The sequence below is a fragment of the Blennius ocellaris genome, assembly GCF_963422515.1.
Source record: "Blennius ocellaris genome assembly, chromosome: 20".
Classification (NCBI taxonomy): Eukaryota; Metazoa; Chordata; class Actinopteri; order Blenniiformes; family Blenniidae; genus Blennius; species Blennius ocellaris.
The window spans coordinates 12078126-12097006 of NC_137669.1; the positions used below are offsets into that span (position 1 = coordinate 12078126).

Here is an 18881-nt window from a genome sequence, read left to right on the forward strand (position 1 = left end):
GCATGAATTAGTGAGAGGGCGACTTTGGCTCAGTCCCAAAAGAGCTCTTCCTATTCATGGCGACATCCGGCCGCCTGACAAAAGGCTTTCAATAGCCCCTGCATGTACGCACACACGCGCACACACACGACAAAACCTCCTGCTCCCACCAGATTTCATGGATGGAACGCAGATAATAGAAAAAAAAATACTTCTCATTTAGCTACTCTGAAGCACGAGCTTCAAGTTGAATTTCATGTTTTCACTTCCTGTGTCCGTTTGACGAATGACATTGGTCATGTTGTCAGCATAACGCTCAGGTGTTATGAACCAGTTGCTCGCAAGATATCTCACTGTTGTGAATTGATACCATGCAACAATTCCGACGTCGGTTTTCCAATCAAAACCGACGTCACTGAAAAGCTGCTTATTTCCCATGTTTATCAGATTAATTCAATCATGGTGAATGAATTTCTGTAAGAAACAGGTATTTGCATGGTCTTGTATTCCAATCAGTTTGCTAATTGGGCAAACAGGAGCGGGGCGCAGGGTTTAATTGGGTTTATTTACCCTGCGGAGATGTTGTCTCGACGCACTTTTATATCTGATTACCAAACAGTCTGCAGTCTGGCCATGTTTCATGTGAGCTGGGAAGTGATCAAGATTCAGTTTTCAGTTCATGTGAGAAAGAAACAGTTTCTGTCCTGTTTAATCTTGTGTGTTTCCTATCATTTGTTTTTCACCAGGTGTTTATTACAGATTATATGAACATAATATGAGTTTACAAAATGTAAAAAAAAACATCAGGGAAATACAAGCACTTGCTTATGAATCTTGAACCTTAATAGCATACATCCATTAAAACCATTTAAAATAAAAGTAGAACAATGGGAAAACAAAGACACTCAGGACTGTACTGTACAAGTACGGTACAACAAATAGAGAATAAAAAACAAAGAGTCCCGTGTTTCAAGATGACATTTGACATACTTTAACATGGGCTGACATCTTGGAGAGTTTGATGTTTGAGTAGTACTAACATGGTTTTTGGCATCACAGCTCAAGAATCTCTCCATCCGTCTGTCCGTCCATCTGCCCATGATGAGTTCGCCCACCCCCTCGCCTGCTAATTTATCCAACTCAAAGTCGAGGGGTGCTGTAGTGCAGTGCAGCTCAACAGTCATTCCTTATTTTTTTTTTCCTTTTCCTTTTTAATGCAAAAGTGACAAATTTGTCTAAAACAAACATGATATCCAAGAATATCTATCTATCTTCCTATTTATCTCTATCTCTCTATCTATCTCTATCTCTCTCTCTCTCTATCTCTTGCTCTCACTCTAGCTCTCTAGCATGATTTTGGATTTTCAGATTGTCTTCACTATATTAGTTTTTTGGATTTATCAAACCTGTTCATTAGCCTAACCATATCCATATAACTTTCTTGTTGTTGTCTGTAGTTGTGATTGACGTTCCGTGTATGTTTGGGCTCACGGTTTAAACTCGCAAAGTCAGTGAAACCTTGGCCTGATGGAGGCTGTTCTGATGGGCTTCATGAGCCGGAGTGGGAGGAGTCTTGGTTGAATAGAAAGGACCGGATTAGCATATTAATAGTTTGGAGCTCCTCCCGCGTCACTCTGGAGCTCACTCGTGCGCTCCCCACTCAACTTTCCCTTTCTGTCGTGCTGCCGTGCCCTACTTTTCCTCCCGTTCAACTCTGAAACAAGTCATTGCGTTTCTCCCTCTCACTTTCATTTTTCCAAGAGAAGAAGGTGACTTTCTCTTTGTTTTTCCCGACTGCGCACTGTCATTGTCTCTCCCACTGTCAACATTAACTGACGAAAGGCCTTGTGGATCAGCGCTGGGAGTTTGGCTTTTAACTTTTGTTGGCGGAGGACTCCTCTCCCCAGCGCAGGAGACGCCACTGGGTGAAATAACCCAAATTCTCTCCTGAGCGACAGTTGCCTGACACTTCCACGGCAACTCTGTAACTACGGAGTGCAGGCATGGGGCAGAAATCGGGCAAAAAACAAACAGTGTTGTCATCAGAGAGGGGCTGCTGAGGAGTAATTCAGCACTCGGCAGAGAAGAAGAGGCGGAGGGAAGTTTGTGGATGAAAGTAACGCTTCGTCTCGAGGGATCTTTTTTTTTTTTTTATCTTGTGCAACTTTGGATGACAGGAAAAGCCGAAGAGGGCGAGCCTTAAAAATAAGGGATCTCTTCAAAAGACGCATTTTAATACAACTTTTTTGTGGATGTGTTTTAAAGGAAGGATTTTCAAGCTACATGCAAACTCAAAGAAGAGAGAAGCGCTGGATTTCTGCTGTTATCCTCGTGGAAGTTATGTTGGCAAACAAACTTTGGCAGCAGTTGGACTGACAGACTGCCATTTTTCGAGATTGTGTGTGAAGCCGTGTTTGGATTATGAGAGCGTCTCTTTCGAAACCCGCTGATTTTTTCTTAGCGTGTATATTTATTTGACTTCCCGGAGTGTGATGCGTGGTCGCGAAGCTGCAAGCTGTCTGTCTGAACTCGGCGCAGACAGACAGAGGTCGGGACAGACATGTGTTTCCATGGCGACCAGTGGCTGTAGCCCGTTCCCTATGTGTTGGGAAAGAGGTATGAATGAAATCTTCTTTACACGCAAACACACGTACACACACAGTGATATCTGACTCTATGGGAACTGAGTTGTTATATACAAAGCGTCCAATGCTTTGCAGAGGTTCTGTATGCATGTGTGTTTTTGTGGTGATTTGTTCAAATAAAACATTTTGAATTGAAAGTACGAGTTTGGTGCACACATTTATCTTTGTTTAAAACGTCCTTCAACAACTCTGCAGTGTTTCTGCTGAGTTGTGCCTGTGGGTGCGCTCCCTCTCCAGCGCTCAGGTATAATTACCTGCGAGAACGTATCCATTTCCCCTTTTAATGGAGGAGAAGCACAGGAAAGAAAGAGGAGCAGGAAAACAGAGCGTGAAAGAGATCTCAGTATCTCTCTGCAGTATCATGACACACACACTCACAAAGAGAGGGACGTTCTTTCCGGGTATATCCAGATGAAGTTACCATGAAATTCTGGGGAGTGTTTCAATGTCTGAACCTCTTCTTCTTCAAAAAACAAAACACAACAATGGCAGCCCGCTGTGCATTGTTTTCTCCGTGTTACAGGCACGGGTGTTCACACAATGAGCCTTGATACGACTGCTTTTTCTGTCGTTTCTCCCATGTCTTATTGCTTTTGTAGGTTTTTTAATAACATAGAAACACACCTGTGAAGAATACACATTTGCTGTGTGAAGGCAGGAATTCAATATAAAAGTTTTGCCATGAAATGTAAGGAATCATTGCAGTAAATCGACAAAGAGATGTAATCATCAGATGAATGATAACATAGCAGAGTTATAAAAGTGTAGTTTTTTTTATTATTGATTTCTTCAATGACAAACATTTTCTTTTTAGTGTCACAATTTTTATTTTGTTGTTTTTCCATAGTTGGTTCTTCCAAGCAATTATTTTACAGGGTAATTTACAAATGACCAAAGATTTTGTGTGTTAATATTCACAAGTTGACATTTGATCTTATTTGTGAGATTTTGACTGCAACATCAAGATAAAAACATACTTTCTGAAAGTACCTCCCGGCCACTTTTGTTCGTGTTTGTAAATATTATACTGTTTTTTTGTGCTTTCGGTTGGAGTAACCGAAAGATTTAAAAGCTCGTCAAAGGAAATTAACTGGGGATTTCCACTGTTTTCGCCTCCGTTTCACAGAATATGACAGACACCTAGCAGCGGCGGTGTCGGCGGGGAAAACCATGGCGACAGCCTACCTGGATCCCAATCTGAACCATGCCCTCCTGGAAGGAGCCAAGTCACGGCTGAGTGGCGGGGGAACGGACCGAACCATGGCCGGCTCCATGGACCGGGTCCTGAAAGTCTTCCATCACTTTGAGACCAACACTGAAAACAGCCTGTGGTCTTCCAATATTCGATATGGAGATGCTACTGATGTCCGGGTAAGAGGAGACATGGAATCGGTTTTACTCCTTGGTACTGAGTAAAGGTATCATCGCACTAGGGCCACTTTTCAGTCTCAAACTGAAGGTTATTGTCCCCCATCGTCTTCATCAACCCTGTCCCTACATGTCGCTTTTTGCACCCCCGTGTGAGTTTTGACGTTGAATATTCCGCCGTTTGTCCACAGCCTGAGCTCCTCGCTGTCCACTCTGCTAAAGCACTCTCAGCACAATGAGGATATTTTGCTTGCAAATAACGTATAACCTCAGGGCACCATTTGTGTTTGTGCATATGTCCCAGTGTAGGTTTACTTAGCAGTCGGCCTTCATATGCACTGCTATTACAGAGGAAAAAATACCTTGTCCTGCTCAAATTTTAGTGGTCACCCAGGATATGTCACAGCAAGTCTCCGCCTCTCTGTTCATCACTCCCGTCTTTAGTATCTAGGTCAGACCCCCCCCCAGCGTTTTGCATAGCAACACACATGCTTCTCTGAGCATTATTGTGCGTGTCTGCGTCAGATCTCCGCTTGTTTGGGTGGGAACGTCAAGTGAAATCTCTTGATGTCACCTCCAGGTTTTCTGGAGAACACTAAGCATGCACTCATTGACCTCACGCAGAATGCCAAATGCAAGTAATGAAGTATGGGCGAATGTAGGCTGGTAGTGTCGGGGTTTTTTTTTTTTTTTTCCCCGACTGTGTTTCCCTTCGCAGTCCAAACTGGGAGTTTATAGTCATATCAAGTTTTTAAAGTAGAATCTGTCAATTTCTACAATTTATGTCTTCTGTGTTGAGCGTTTTTTTGTTGTTTTTTTCCCACTTTTTGTCTGCAGGGCATCATCCAGAAGATTCTGGACATTCACAAAGTGCGTTGGACATCCTGTTTTGGCCTGCGTCTCAGAAACAGCCAATCCAGAGATCAGGTTCATTGGCTCCACCCAGATTTGGGCGTGTCCCACGTCAGAGAGAACTACGAACAAGTGCGGCCGAACGAGGAGTGGAGGCAAGCGATGACGAGCGTTTCTGCGTTTGCAGTTTACGAGATTTTTAGCATGCGTTCAACAGCCAGTGCTTTCAAGATGTTTTTTTAAAAGAGCTTCTGAAACACAGGCAGTGCTCTGAGAGAATCCCCCCCCCCCCCGCCACCCCTAAAGCTGAATATTCGCTCCACTGAAATAGGACTGAAACCAAACAGCTGTGTGGTCAAAGCTCACCGGGCCTTTAACAGGTCTAGTTTTTAATGAAGTTTTCTATAGCGATCACGTTGGTCGTCACATTGTTAAGCCGCGACCTCCCCCCTGCAATAGCTCCAAGCCCCCCCCCCCAGGGAATGCGCCCCTCACTTTGGGAACCACCTATTTTGTGGAAAAGCCCCATCTATTCTCTGTGGTGTTTACAAACACTTTGCACAGCTGCTCAGTGTAACCTTTTTAACAACAGATAAAAACCGAAGCCGCAACAACCCCCCTCCACTGCAATTTCTGCAGAAACGCTATTGTCTGGAAAAAGTGGTTTTCAGAATGTGGGGCCGGCCTCCCCGGAGTGGGGTGGATCGCCGAGAAAAATCTGAAAACGTCGCATAGAACGGTCACACATTCTTGAGTTGTCGCAAATACATTTCCGGTAGCACCTATGGTGGCTCTCATTGCAACACACCTATCCCCCCCCCCCCCCCCAACTTGCTGTGATTAGCGCCGTAAAAGCGAGCAACTGAATAGACACATTATGCGGTGGTTATGAGACAAACTCAAAACAGGATATTTACATCTGAACATCTTGACTATCATCGTCCATGAAAAACCGCCTCACAATCGGAACTGTAAGTGTGAAGTTATGTTTTGAAAGCAGTTCTCCCCACTGTGGCTTGACGTGACTTATTTGGCCTTGTAAATTCACTCAAAGTCAGTCCTTCCCCAAACAGCAAGCTTCAGCAGTCTGTCCTTTTTTATTCCAAAGTCGCCAAAGAGATTTATCGCCAACAACACCATGAGGAACGTCTGCTGTATGGTGATGAGAGGCCTGCTGTGTTGGTGCAGTGCCGCTGTATTGACTGGGTAGTTTAGATGTTAATGCTGTGGTATATATTACTTTTTATTGTGGCAGCGTCGGTGCTAATGCTATTGTGAGGTAAAGACCCTTTGCATTGTGGACTTAAAGAGTGAGCGGAGAGAGAACCAGATGCCTGCCTTGTGTGACTTAAGTCAACAACTCTCTCAGTCTGTCTCTGGAGTGGGTGATTTTTACAAACTCTCGCCTCATTTGCATTCTTTTAGCTTTTCTCGTCTCCTTCTGTCTACGTCTTATCCTGGGCCTCCTGCAGCTGTTCCTCCTGCTTCTGCTCACCTGTGCATGCTTGGTGCCTCTCCTCTCCTCTCCTCTCCTCTCCTCTCCTCTCCTCTCCTCTCCTCTCCTCTCCTCTCCTCTCCCCTCCCCTCCCCTCCCCTCCCCTCCCCTCCCCTCCTCTCCTCTCCTCTCCTCTCCTCTCCTCTCCTCTCCTGAAATTGTGCCGTCTCTTCATTAATTTACAGAATTAATTTGAGGCACATTGGGCATATTAAGTATTTATTACAAAGCTGGTAGCCGCGGCAACATTCCCACACTGTGCTCCGCACTAACGTTAAGGCTGGCATGTTTCATTTTCAGGCTATTACGAGGAGGTGAACTTTGAAGCTTGGTTCTTTTCCCTGTTTCACTTGCAGAATGTTGTTTGCACAGCTTCTCCTCACCGTACGGGTGTTTGTCTTTTTCTTCTGTAGGTATGAGTTGAGGATCCGCTATCTACCAAAGGGCTTTGTGCAGCAATTTACAGAAGACAAACCTACACTCAACTACTTCTACCACCAGGTACACGCACACCCACACACACACATACAGAGCGCAGCTCGAGGCGCCCAGACTCTCAAGCGCATTTCATTTATTGCCAGCAGGCTGCACCAAGACATATGGCATTGCTGCAAGATTGTGTGTGTGTGTGTGTGTGTGTGTGTGTGTGTGTGTGTGTGTGTGTGTGTGTGTGTGTGTGTGTGTGTGTGTGTGTGTGTGTGTGTGTGTGTGTGTGTGTGTGTGTGTGTGTGTGTGTGTGTGTGTGTGTGTGTGTGTGTGTGTGTGTTTGTCTTTGGATAATCTAGGTCAGTAGGACTGTGTGTGCGTTTGTGTGTGAGATATATGGTTTTCGATTTGCTGTTCGGAAAGAAATGTTTTAATAAGCACATCTGTGTGTTCCAAGGTGAAAAATGACTACATGACGGAGATCGGGGATCAGGTGGAGCAGGATGTAGCTCTCAAACTGGGCTGTTTAGAAATCAGGTATAATGTTGTTTTTGGGTTTTTTTTGTTTCCAACCTTCTGTTTCTATGCCTTTACATGTGAATGTCTGCTCTATTTTGTTTCGAAAGAACACAATATTTCTGATTTGATGTTACCATTAGATATCAGTCGTTGTATAGTGTGCAGTTTGGGTCGTTTTCGTTTTTGTGTTTGCCCTTCAGCGACGCTCATATTTCCTGCCAACATCAGTTAGTGTTTAGTATTCATTATTCAAGGAAAGAGCAGCTTCTTTTTCCAAATGTCACGTGTTTTTACTGGTAGAGCGTTAAAAACTGAACACAGTCTGAAATTCGAAATGATTTGGATTATAAATTCAACTTTTTGTGCCCTTTCAATGTGGGGAGTGTCCGTTTCAGTCTGTGGATCTGACCTCTCCGCTCTCTCTGCTTTGGTTTCCAGGAGATTCTTCAAAGAGATGAGAGGAAATGCCCTGGACAAGAAATCCAACTACGAACTCCTGGAGTAAGTACTTTTCTTCACGGTCAAAGAGCTCCCAGCAGCCAACCTCTCCGTCCCTCTCAATCACGTCACTGCTCCACCTGAAACGCATGTTTTTTTTTCACTCCCGGCAAACAAGGTCACAACTTGTCTGGAAGAGTCCGACTCTGTGTCAGGTTTTGGTTACAGCGAGAGGGTTTTTAAAGAAGTCTGAATCTGCACATTAGTGGAGTCCGCCGTTGAATGCGGGCCGACTCATTTGACATGTCGTTTAAAGGCGAGAACTTTTTGTTTCCAATCCAGTGACACTTGTTCTCCTTCTGCTGTTCCACGCTCTGAAAAAAAATTGACGTCAGCAAAAGAATCAACATTCGGAGGCCTAAATGAGGCTCCTCTCCGGTCCTAATGAGCTGCCCTCGTCCACTAAAATCTTTCTTTCTGTCCATCAGCCTAACGAGCTCTCCAATTAGTGATGACAATGCCCACTTTCTTTCCACCACTCTTCTCTTTGTGTCTTTTTTTTTTCATGCTCTCCGTTCCGCTCACATCTTTAGTTTGAGTTCATTTTATTTTTTTCCTCCTCTGCTCATGCATTTCTCTTTTTTATTGGAATGCATATTTTAACCCAACGGCAGAGAGGAAGTTCTGTTTCTTCTCCGTTTTTAATTTTGAGAAGTATTTTTAAAGGGATTTATAAGGGACAGTGGGTTTGCAAAAAGCTAACTTATAACCATAAATGTGCTGACGGGTCACTGCTGTGAGTCCCCCAAGCAGGACCCCCTCACCCCCAATTGCTCAGGCTGCATCCGTCATAAAACACATAAAGCTCAATCCGAAAACCCTGGAATGGAACAGCTGAGGCTTGAAAAGCTTTGTAGTCGAAACAAATACAGCATGACGTTTACAATTAGTGTGCCATTTAAACATTTTCCTTAATTAGTGCAGATCTATAAGCTATTGTCACCAAGACTCCAAAAAAATACATGTAGTCGCTTTGTTCTTTTTATTAACATCCTCAATTCATTCTCCATGTTACCCGTTGGCCCGATAAGGATCGTATGCGTTTTTATGTGCGTTTGTACCGTGCAGGTATAAAACCTATGTGCAGGTTGGCGATCTGCCATCTGTCCTTGCGGTTTGCTTTCTGGAGCCGGTGGTAGTGTGTTTCATCAGTGGGGCCTTTGTCAGTGTTTGTCCTCTGAGGCCGGCTTGTTTATGTAATTTCTCCGAGACCGTTTGTCCTTCTTGTTGCTTTTGTGGCGGTACACAGATTGCCAGTTTCAGAGGTGACTCAGAAACTAGGTTATCGTGGGAAAGTTGAATTAAGGTACGAGCACACCGTTGGCCATTTCTCTAAAAAGTTAGAATTTCTGTAAGCAATTTTTTGAAAGACTTGCCTCAATATAAACTGAACTGCTCGCGCCGACATTTCAACCCCCGATTCTATTGCTCGTGTTAAACAAGTTGTTATATTTGTACTGTACAACAAATCAGAAGTTTGCTCATCATCTCTGCTGGATGATGTAAGGTTTTGACCATTTTCCTGCTCTGTTCTCAGTTTTTTTTTTGTTCTTCTTCCCACTTGTCCTTTCTCAAGAAGAGTATGAGTCATTTGAAGCTTCCCGCTATTGCTCTGCACATCCTTGTTTGTCTATACTGTTGCCCTCTTTGTATTACTCCCTGCCTCACTCCAGCTCCCCCCTCTCCCGCGTTACTGTTTTGCTTCTAGACAAGATGAGTAGTTCTCTGTAGACAGCGCTTACTCATAGCTTTCTGTTTCTCGTCTCCAGTTGGCCCGTACGAGTATTTTCTGTGGCGGTTGTTAGCTGATATATCATGAGGAGGAAGAAATATGCTACAGTGATCAGATAAAGAGTGAAGCACTCACCAATTAACATTCCACAGTGTAATCACAGTATAATAAACACTCCTCCTCTGACATTTCCTCTGGTATCTAACCCTTACCCTTTTTTTTTTCTCGTTTTAGGAAAGATGTTGGCCTGAGACGCTTTTTCCCCAAAGACCTGCTGGACTCGCTCAAGGTGAGACAATGCAGCCCATATTTACATAGAGTATTCCTCGGTTATGCGGTATTGGTGAAGTGGGTAACGAGTCCTGGTTCGAGTCTTTGTGTGGAATGTGCTTGTTCCCCCGACTGTGTGTCCCCATACGTTTGCTTGTAATGGACTGGTGATGTGTCACTGGCAGGCAGCTGCCACACCCCATGACCCCGAGTTGGTCTTTTTACAAAGTCATGGTTGAATAAACCCCGATCCAGAGTTTGGCGTCCTTGCACGCTGGCTGTAGTTTTGCACCCTCAACACTGAGCTATTGTCACAGCAACACTTCTCAAAATTGTATAAGTTGAGGCAGCTTCATAGAGGAAGTGAAGGCGTAAAACGTCATGGTGTGTCACTCGACTGGCCGTCCAGCTGGGTCTGACCTGCCGTCATTGAAGTTTAGCTGAATAAAGATACGATCAAGAAACGTATGAAAGCTTGCTGCTAGTTTTTCAGTTGACTAGCCTCATTATAATGTGTGTAGTAGGCAGTATATAAGTACGCAGCTATGTTTAACTTCATAGAGGAATGCCTGCTCCCATATATTCTGCGAAAAAATACGAGACTATTGATTTTAACTGGAGTTTTTTTTTTTTTTAGATCAAAAATGTTTTCTATTTATATGTGTGGCCACTTATGCCACAAATAAATAATAGTTAGTGATGCTGTTTCACTGGACATGTGTGTTTTTTACTAAAGATGACCATGTTTTGAATTTACTGTCCAAATGACTGTTTTTCTTTCTGATCGTTAATCATTCAGATAAATTAGATAAATTCACATGTTCAAGCCCCAAAGTTCATTTGTTTTGTTGAAACTGTTTGCTATGGCTGTGGTGCGCTTGAATAATGAGCCAGTGTCTATGTCGGTGATAAATTTACGGCACGCGTTTTTTTTTTTTTTTTTTTGGAGGGGTGTGTGTGTTTGTACGCGTGCAAATGTGTGTGTGCGTGTGAAATGCTCAGTGACCCACAAAGCTTTTGAAGTCAGCAGGCGGGCAGACAGATGCTCTGCAGTGGGACAGACTGTGTGTGTGTGCGTGCGCGTGTGTGTAAGTGTGTGCACGTGACCCTCGGGTCATGTTTAAACCCACTTTCTCTTTCAAACAATGTGGAGGCGAGGGGGAGGTGCCCATGTGCGTCTCCTTCTGGGCCTCCTCTGTCTGTCAGGTCCTGCTGACTCCCCCCCCCATCGTCCCTCAACTTTTCAATACCTCCTCTCCTCTCCTCTCCTCTCCTCTCCCCCTTTCTGTGCCAACATTTGGTCCCACTAGGCTTTTTGCTTTACAAGCCATGAAGATGCACACAGTGATACACATGTGCACTCACACATCATAAATTGATACATTTGGTTTGATTTGACTCATCTGGAAACGATGAGCAACAATCTACTGAAGTCATTTAAATATACTTTTTTATTATACGTGATCAACTCCGTTCATGTCGAGTTAAAAACTCTGAGCTATGATCAGAAAATGGAGCAGGCCACAGGAAATGAATATGCACTTTATTTATTTGTGGCCGGCTTTTTCGATAGAAAAATGCATCAAGGAAGTTCAGACATGTGATTTGACGACGTTTTGCTTTTTTCCATTTTTACAAAGCAATGAGTCTGGTGCGAATGGTTAACTTATCCAAATATTGACTACGCAGTTTCCTGAAGCTCTAATGACTTGTGTGTCATGCAGTTAGTTGCAATGCATCATAAAACTGAAATTATTTTCAACCACCTACGAGTTTTGAAAATGCCAGAAGCTTTCCAGAAGTTTCTGTAAACAATGTCCTCAAATTGCTCGTTTTAACCAAGCAACAGTACAGACGCTGAAGATTGTTTTTATTGATTGCTTCGCTTAGAAAGAAAAAAGGATACTCCATGCTTGGAGTAGAAAATATTTAAGAGTGGTTAATGGAAAATAGCTGCAGTGGTGGTTCGGTATACAAGTACTTTTTTTTTTTCTTTACTTGAATGATTTAATTCTGCAACTCCACAGCAGGATATCATGTATTAGGTTTCAGACTTGATAAGTGTGCTTTTTCCCCATTACGTGTCGGAGCGAGAGAGGGAGAGAGAGAGAGAGAGAGGGAGTGAGCGAGAGAGAGAGAGAGAGAGAGAGAGTGAGAGCAGCTGTCATTTATGTTTTTGTCGTTTGTGTCGTTCACTCTGGTGAAAGAGAATGGTAGTCATTTAATGGGATTATTCTCCTTCAATGGACTCCACTCACACACACACACACACACACACACACACACACACACACACACACACACACACACACACACACACACACACACACACACACACACACACACACACACACACACACACACACACACACACACACACACACACACACACACACACACGGAGAGCAGATGGCTGTGGTAGTACACGGTGACTGATGTTAGCTGCTATAAAGAGCAGAGGCTGTTCATTCATATCGACAGGCCGGGCAGCAGGTTTAGTGGAGCCGACCTTTTCGGTGGCTTCGGGGATCAGAGATCATTGATCAATCAGCCTCAGCGTGAGGCGAACAGCTCGTCGCCCCTTGTCAGATTAATACCATAATGAAATACCGTCACACTTTATTAAAGCATTGACTGTTACAATACAACCTCATGATAATACAATGAAACAGATTGTTGCCTTGGAAAAGTTAAAAGCTTTTTCCCCCCTTTTTTTTGAATTCCTTTTGAACTTATGAATTAAAATACATTGAATTTATGTTGCAGAAGTTGGTAAATACAATGTCCATGGCAACAATTTGTCTGGGTGCACACAGAAATCACTGCATCCTTGCTGTTGTAAGTGGATTAAATGTACTGACACAGAGTAACAGTGTTTTTGAAACGTTACATTACGTTACGTGTCGTAACTTGTCAGTGAGTTACTGACGGTCATCACGCTGATGGGGAGGGCGATAACCACTGGCAACCGCTTCCCCTCAGGAAGGGTGGACAATATCTCTGTGGCTGTGCGTGCGTCTGGAATTCCTGGAATTATAACAGTGATCCTGTCACGCACGCGCACACAGAGACTTTAGAGATAAGTGTGTGTCTTTGGAGTTTTCACTCCGGCTTTAATAAGCAAACAGCTGGCAGCTAAGCTCCGCGATAATGCAGCAATGTGTAGACGCTATTGCTTTTATTTACAGATTATGAAAAACTAGAAGTCGAAGTAAATGACTGAAGGCATTTCACACATGACTTGGTTCCAAATCGATGAGCGTTAACGTGAGAAAAGGGCACTGCATATTGTTTTAAACCTTGTTCAATGGCCCGTCGCTGGTTTCTCGTGTCATTTACGGTCGATAAATCAATGAAACCCAGTTATAATTGTGTTATTAAACTGCTCATTTATACTGTGCAGCATGACCTTAATGTGCTGCATCAGTCTTGCTGCAAATCCATGCATGTTTTTTTAAGCCTGCTCTATACGAAAGTAAATCCCCTCTAATCTTTTATCTTAATCTATATACAGAGAGTTATTTATAGCTGGTGATTGTCTGCATTGTATGTGTGCTTGTGTCAGTGTGTCATTACAAAGTATCCCGAGTGTATAGGTGGATGGGGCTCTTGTACTAGGTTGTACTTGTGTGTATATAAGTATCTACTGTATATGAAGTGAAAAACGACAGGATTGTAAATGACGGAACGACGTTCCTGGATGGATTTTCTTTTCCATCTGTCTCCTCTGCGCTGACATAACGGACCTGGATAAAAATGTAATTGCTTTTTGAGCCTGGAGCACATTTCAATTGAAAGACTTGTATGAGGACAAAATGGAGTGTTTAGTGTCGGTGCAATTGGAAAAATAAAAAGTGTGATTATGAGGACTGGTGAGGAGATGTGTGAGTTGGGGGGGGGGCTGAAGACCCCCTCTGCTCTGTGTCATACTGTATGTGGAGAATGCTGACAAATGAATGCTCTGATGTGTTGGTGTTTAATTGACTAACTGGCAGAGTCGATGTGTCTTTGTTAACATATTGATCTGAACTGAGACTGAAGTGCTGATGTCAGTTTGATTGGAGCCAGAATGGACTATTAGTCAATCAATGTCTTTTACTGTCTCTGTTGGTCAACGCGCACACACACACACGCACACGCACACGCACACGCACACGCACACGCACACGCACACACCATGTCTCCACCACTTCCTCCTCTGAGGTTCAGGTCCAGCTGCATCAGCACAAGCATTCGCAGATGTGTTGTTTGTAACTTGCCTGATTTGTATTTCTATCATATTTTTATTTCCTCCAGGCTAAATCTCTTCGCAAATTAATCCAGCAGACGTTTAAGCAGGTCGCCAATCTCAACGACGAGCAGTGCATCTTGAAGTTCTTGGAGATACTTTCACCAATCTACCGCTATGACAAGGAGTGTTTCAAATGTGCCCTTGGGGTAGGTTTTTTTTCTCTTCCTTCTCTGCTCTGAGAGATCTCGTTAACTGTGTTAGAGCGGCTCCTTGTGCTGACTTTAGGTATTACACCCATAGATGAGCCCATTTCTCATGCCTTGCCCAACTCGCACCTCCTTTATTCCCGTAACAGTTAAGCTGGGTGATCCAGGTAGAGCTGGCCATCGGACCAGAGGAAGGTATCAGTTACCTCACCGACAAGGGATCCACGGTGAGTTTCACCCGCTGACACCATACTTAATCCTCTTGAATTACTCTTTTCATTCCATTTATTTTGGCTTCGTTTGTTCGTTGTAACATATCTGGTTTCGATCTCTGTTTTTCATCACGTTTACATATCCTATTCTCACTCAATATTTCTTTAATGAGTGTTGTTCCACTTATTCCATATTTATTTAATCAGTAGGAACATGACATTTGCTCATAGGATACAGTTTCTTTGTTCCGTTACACTACATGCATTCTCAACATTTGTACCTTTTTTTTTTTTTTATGCTTTGCTTATCTGTTATTTTTGCCTTCTATTCTAATATACTACAATATCCATGTGTGGCGTTTGTGATCTCAGCATATGAGAGCAAAGCTTTTGACTTCTAATATATTTTTTTTCCTCAATGCAGCTGAGGTTTTAGTCATTCATGAACGAAAGGACAAACGCATACTAATCCTTTTGCGTTTTCCTCTTTGCTCTCAGCCCACCCATCTAGCAAACTTTAACCAAATCCAGTCCATCCAGTACTCGGCGATGGAGGAGAAGGAGAGGAAAGGCATGCTCCAGGTGAACGTAGCCGGAGCAGCTGAGGTACGACGACACCCTGGCATTGTACACACATCTTTTTTTTTTTTTTTTTGATATGCGATACCTGATTCAAGAGTGAAGTAAAAAAAAAAAAAAAAACACGAGTGAGTACACTTTTTACAGAAATTCTTCTCACTGAGCAACTTAATTTAATTTGTTTAGAAATGTTTCAGAGGCTCAGTGCAACATTTCTTCACATGTGTTTTATAAGTTGGTTGTTGACGATGAATCCTTTTATTCTTGTTTGAGGAAATTTCCCTGAATGAGCCAGATATTGTGTAACTTTTGGATTTGTCACATTGTTTTGTTGAAATCTTGTGGTTTTGATACAACTTAGTTTTGTGAGGGTTTTGGGATTTCTTTTAATCAGATTTATGTGCCAAGACTGTCAAATTGATGCCAACATGGTGGACTACTCTCCTTTCTACTTCCAGTTATGTGTATTAGTCCGATATCAGAGGCATTTGAAAAGCTCCTTCGGTTTTGTTTAAATGAATTTCATATGTAATTGTATTCATTTGAGACCACAGCTCTCAGTGATATGCCTGTAACTCTGTCCATCTGTTGTTTTGTTTTTTTGCAGCCACTCACCGTTACGACAGCGTCTCTCACCACGGCGGAAAATTTAGCCGACTTAATCGATGGTTACTGTCGACTCATCTCCATGGAAACGCACTCCTTCATCGTCAGAGTTCAGAAAGGTGAAGTGTGAAGTCGTAGCAGCTTCATCAAAAACTATGAGTTCACACTTCTTTGAAACCGAAAGCAAGTTGTTGTCGGTCGAGAGTCATCTGTTTGATCAATCCTGTCTGATTTTGTCCTCTAGAGGGAGAGAGAGCACTGCCATCCATCCCCAAGTAAGCCCCGATCTCATTTTTATACAAGTATTTAAGTTGTAGCACCATTGCTGTCATGCACACATGGTCCCAAATAGTTTAGGAGTCATTTGTTTGGGTTTTTTTAAGTAGATGTTGACGTCAAAACTGCTTTTCGATTTGTGATCATGATTGCTTTGGAAGCTCTGTTCACCTCTGCTTCACAATACAGTTCTCCTGATTAATAATCAACGTTTCCTTGGGGCCAGTTATGTAAAAAAAAAAAAAAAATACTAATAATAATTCCAAATTGTGGTAATCATGAGAAATTTGAAATCCAGATTCAGAGAGAAGGGTTCTATTGACATATTTTTGTCTTTTGGACTAATGTGGGCCGAGGATTTTGATTTCGCCATTGTGTGGTCAGATTCAAACTATGAAAGATGCATCTTAAGGGAGAATACATGCAAATGTTTCACTTTTGGATGGACGAGACAGAATCTCTGCGGGTTTCTTTCTGAGGCTCGGTTTTTAGTTTTCTTAGAAATGAATGTGTTTTGCTGTCAGCTGTTTAAATTCAAATGGACTGGTTTGCTTTCTTTTCATTGTTTCTCTCTCTCTCTCTCTCTCTCTCTCTCTCTCTCTCTCTCTCTCTCTCTCTCTCTCTCTCTCTCTCTCTCTCTCTCCCTCTCCCTCTCCCTCTCCCTCTCCCTCTGCTCAAATAAGGAGATAAGTTTGAGAGCCAAATATTTTCCACTTAGGGGTTTTTAAACAGTCTGGTCGTCCCCTCCTCTTTCTCTCAGCCCCTCACTCTGCCACTTTTCCCTCGCTCGGTTGTGGTCTCTGATGTAGAGGTAGTAGATCTTAGCTGGCACAGAATGAGAGAACACTGCAAAGGGAGGAAACCTCACAAACAGGAAGGATTACTTAACAGGTGGTGGTCCTGACAGTGTTGAGATGAAGGTGTAAAAGCCGTCAGTGTCATTTAAAAAAAATTTTCCCCCCCTCTGCCTTGCTGATTGTCATCTAAGTTTCATCTTCTCTTCTCTAGACTTTCAAATAATGAGAAAAAGTTAGAAGCAGTGAGGAGTGGAGTGAGAGCCATTTCCGTCTCAGGTAAGACACAAAGTCATGCACACAAACTCACAAAGCCAGGGATGAGGGGTCGAAAATGAGATCGGTCTGACGTCTTCCTCGGCTCCTTTTTCTTCGCCTCTCCATTCAATCCAAAGCGTGTCATTTGTTTCCTCCTCTTATAGGATGGCTTATCTGCTTCTCTGCCCCCCCCCCCCAATCGCCTCGTCTTTGCTCAAATCGCTTCTGCACTCACTCTCATCCATTCACTCGTTGTTTTTTTTCTCTCACTCACTTGTTCGTCTTCTTCGCCTGATTGGCTGAAGATCCGGTGACATCGACACCCCCTAAGCCCACCAAGGCGCGGCGTTTCCTCCTCCCCTTTGTCTTCTGTTCTGATTCGCCGCCCAATGGTATCCTCGGCTCTTGCTGGACAGTTAGTGAGGCGAATAACTGCAAAATTGTGATGTGGTGGACTAAAATCTTTGATTTGAAAAATCACACTTAAATATGAAAATCTACCAAAAAAAAAAACCCTCCTAAAAACTTCTAGTTTGTGTCATTTGTTTAATTTTGATCTTATGTCACTCCAGAAAAGGTAAATTTGCGATATAGTAACAATGTACAAAGTGTACGTATTCCAATTGTACACATCTTGTGGATTAAATGTGTGTCTGCTGCATCACAGTTCCACCTCAGGTTGAAGTGTGCTTGGCTCTGCTCCACTCTGTCCTCACTCACTGGGTGCTTTTGACTCTTGATTCTGTCTCGGACACGTTTCACTTAACCACAATAACTGGTAACTTGTTGCTCCATTGAACCCGTCTCACATCAGAAACTAAGACTCATATTTAAAAATAAATAAATAAAAGACTCCCATTTTATTAAAAACACATGATTGGTTGTTTTCCTCGGTCTATGCATATTCTCATTGGAGTGGACTGGAGCTTTTCTCTACTGGCGTGCAGATTGAAGTGATTCTCTCCGTCTGCTGCTGAGGTCACTTTTTCTCAATCATTTTTATTTATTTATTTTTTTTTATCGTGCCTTTGTGTTTGGTCCATTAAAGCAAGAGTGCTTCATCCAAATAGTCACCGAAGTTGCTCTTCCGGTAAACGATTTGGGATTCTATTGAGTGTAACACTCTTCAATCCTTTGTAGGGAGAAAATGAAAGGAGAAAATTATACAAATGAAAAAAAAAATGCACGTCCATAAAGATGATAGTGATGAATGTTTTCACAACATGCCGGTGCTTCCTGGATGATATTCTGAATTGGTGGGGGGGGGGGGTGCTTTAACCTCCATATACGGCTTTGGCAGCTGTCATCGGCAGCTAACAGGGTTGCGCAGAGAAAAGCTGTGAATCTGCACAGCAGCTGCTTCTCTGTTCAAACTTCAACAACCGTTGCAAACCTTCTCAGCTGGAGCCGCCGAACGTGATACTCTGGCATGCCCGACCCGGAATTATGTTGTTTTGCTCCGAGCCTATGCGTGTCAGTAGAGCTTCACGCCGCATCCCCTGTAGCGGACATGTGAAGCCCCCCCCCCCCCCCCCGGCTGCATCGTTTGCTTTTCCCAACCCCAATTTCCCCCAAAATTAAGACATTATAGATTTCAAAAGTTACGGATGAAGAGAAGTCATTTTCACTGCATTTGTATATAATGTCAATGTAAATACCGTAATAAATAAAAATCGTACATTTTTTTTTACAATATTGGTTATAATTGATCAAATAGTCTTTATTGATTTCTTTGTTGCACCTGATGAGTTGGAGGCTAAAGCTTCATTCTGTTTTTCGTCTCTCAGCCGAAACTCTCATGTCGCGCTCAGCCTCCATCCTCTCTTACTACACATTAACCCGACCTCACCCATTTGCAGTTCGCCATAAAACGCGGCAATCTTTCCACTTGTTCATTTTACCCCAAATGTGTCCGCGCAGCATTAACACTCTGCT

The 18881-nt window shown here is 43.0% G+C and overlaps 1 protein-coding gene across 4 annotated transcripts in view; it reads left to right on the plus strand.

The window, feature by feature from the left end:
• ptk2aa (protein tyrosine kinase 2aa) overlaps window positions 1-18881 on the plus strand; it is a 53407-nt gene that overhangs the window by 17066 nt on the left and 17460 nt on the right. For all 4 annotated transcript variants that reach the window (XM_080516502.1, XM_080516504.1, XM_080516503.1 and 1 more), the window contains exons 3-14: window positions 3751-3995; window positions 4830-4999; window positions 6753-6840; window positions 7223-7302; window positions 7723-7785; window positions 9749-9803; window positions 14081-14221; window positions 14371-14448; window positions 14932-15039; window positions 15620-15737; window positions 15863-15893; window positions 16903-16967. In XM_080516502.1, coding sequence (XP_080372628.1) covers window positions 3795-3995; window positions 4830-4999; window positions 6753-6840; window positions 7223-7302; window positions 7723-7785; window positions 9749-9803; window positions 14081-14221; window positions 14371-14448; window positions 14932-15039; window positions 15620-15737; window positions 15863-15893; window positions 16903-16967 — 1198 coding nt within the window. In that variant the 5' untranslated portion in view covers window positions 3751-3794. The remainder of the gene's footprint in view (window positions 1-3750; window positions 3996-4829; window positions 5000-6752; window positions 6841-7222; window positions 7303-7722; window positions 7786-9748; window positions 9804-14080; window positions 14222-14370; window positions 14449-14931; window positions 15040-15619; window positions 15738-15862; window positions 15894-16902; window positions 16968-18881) is intronic.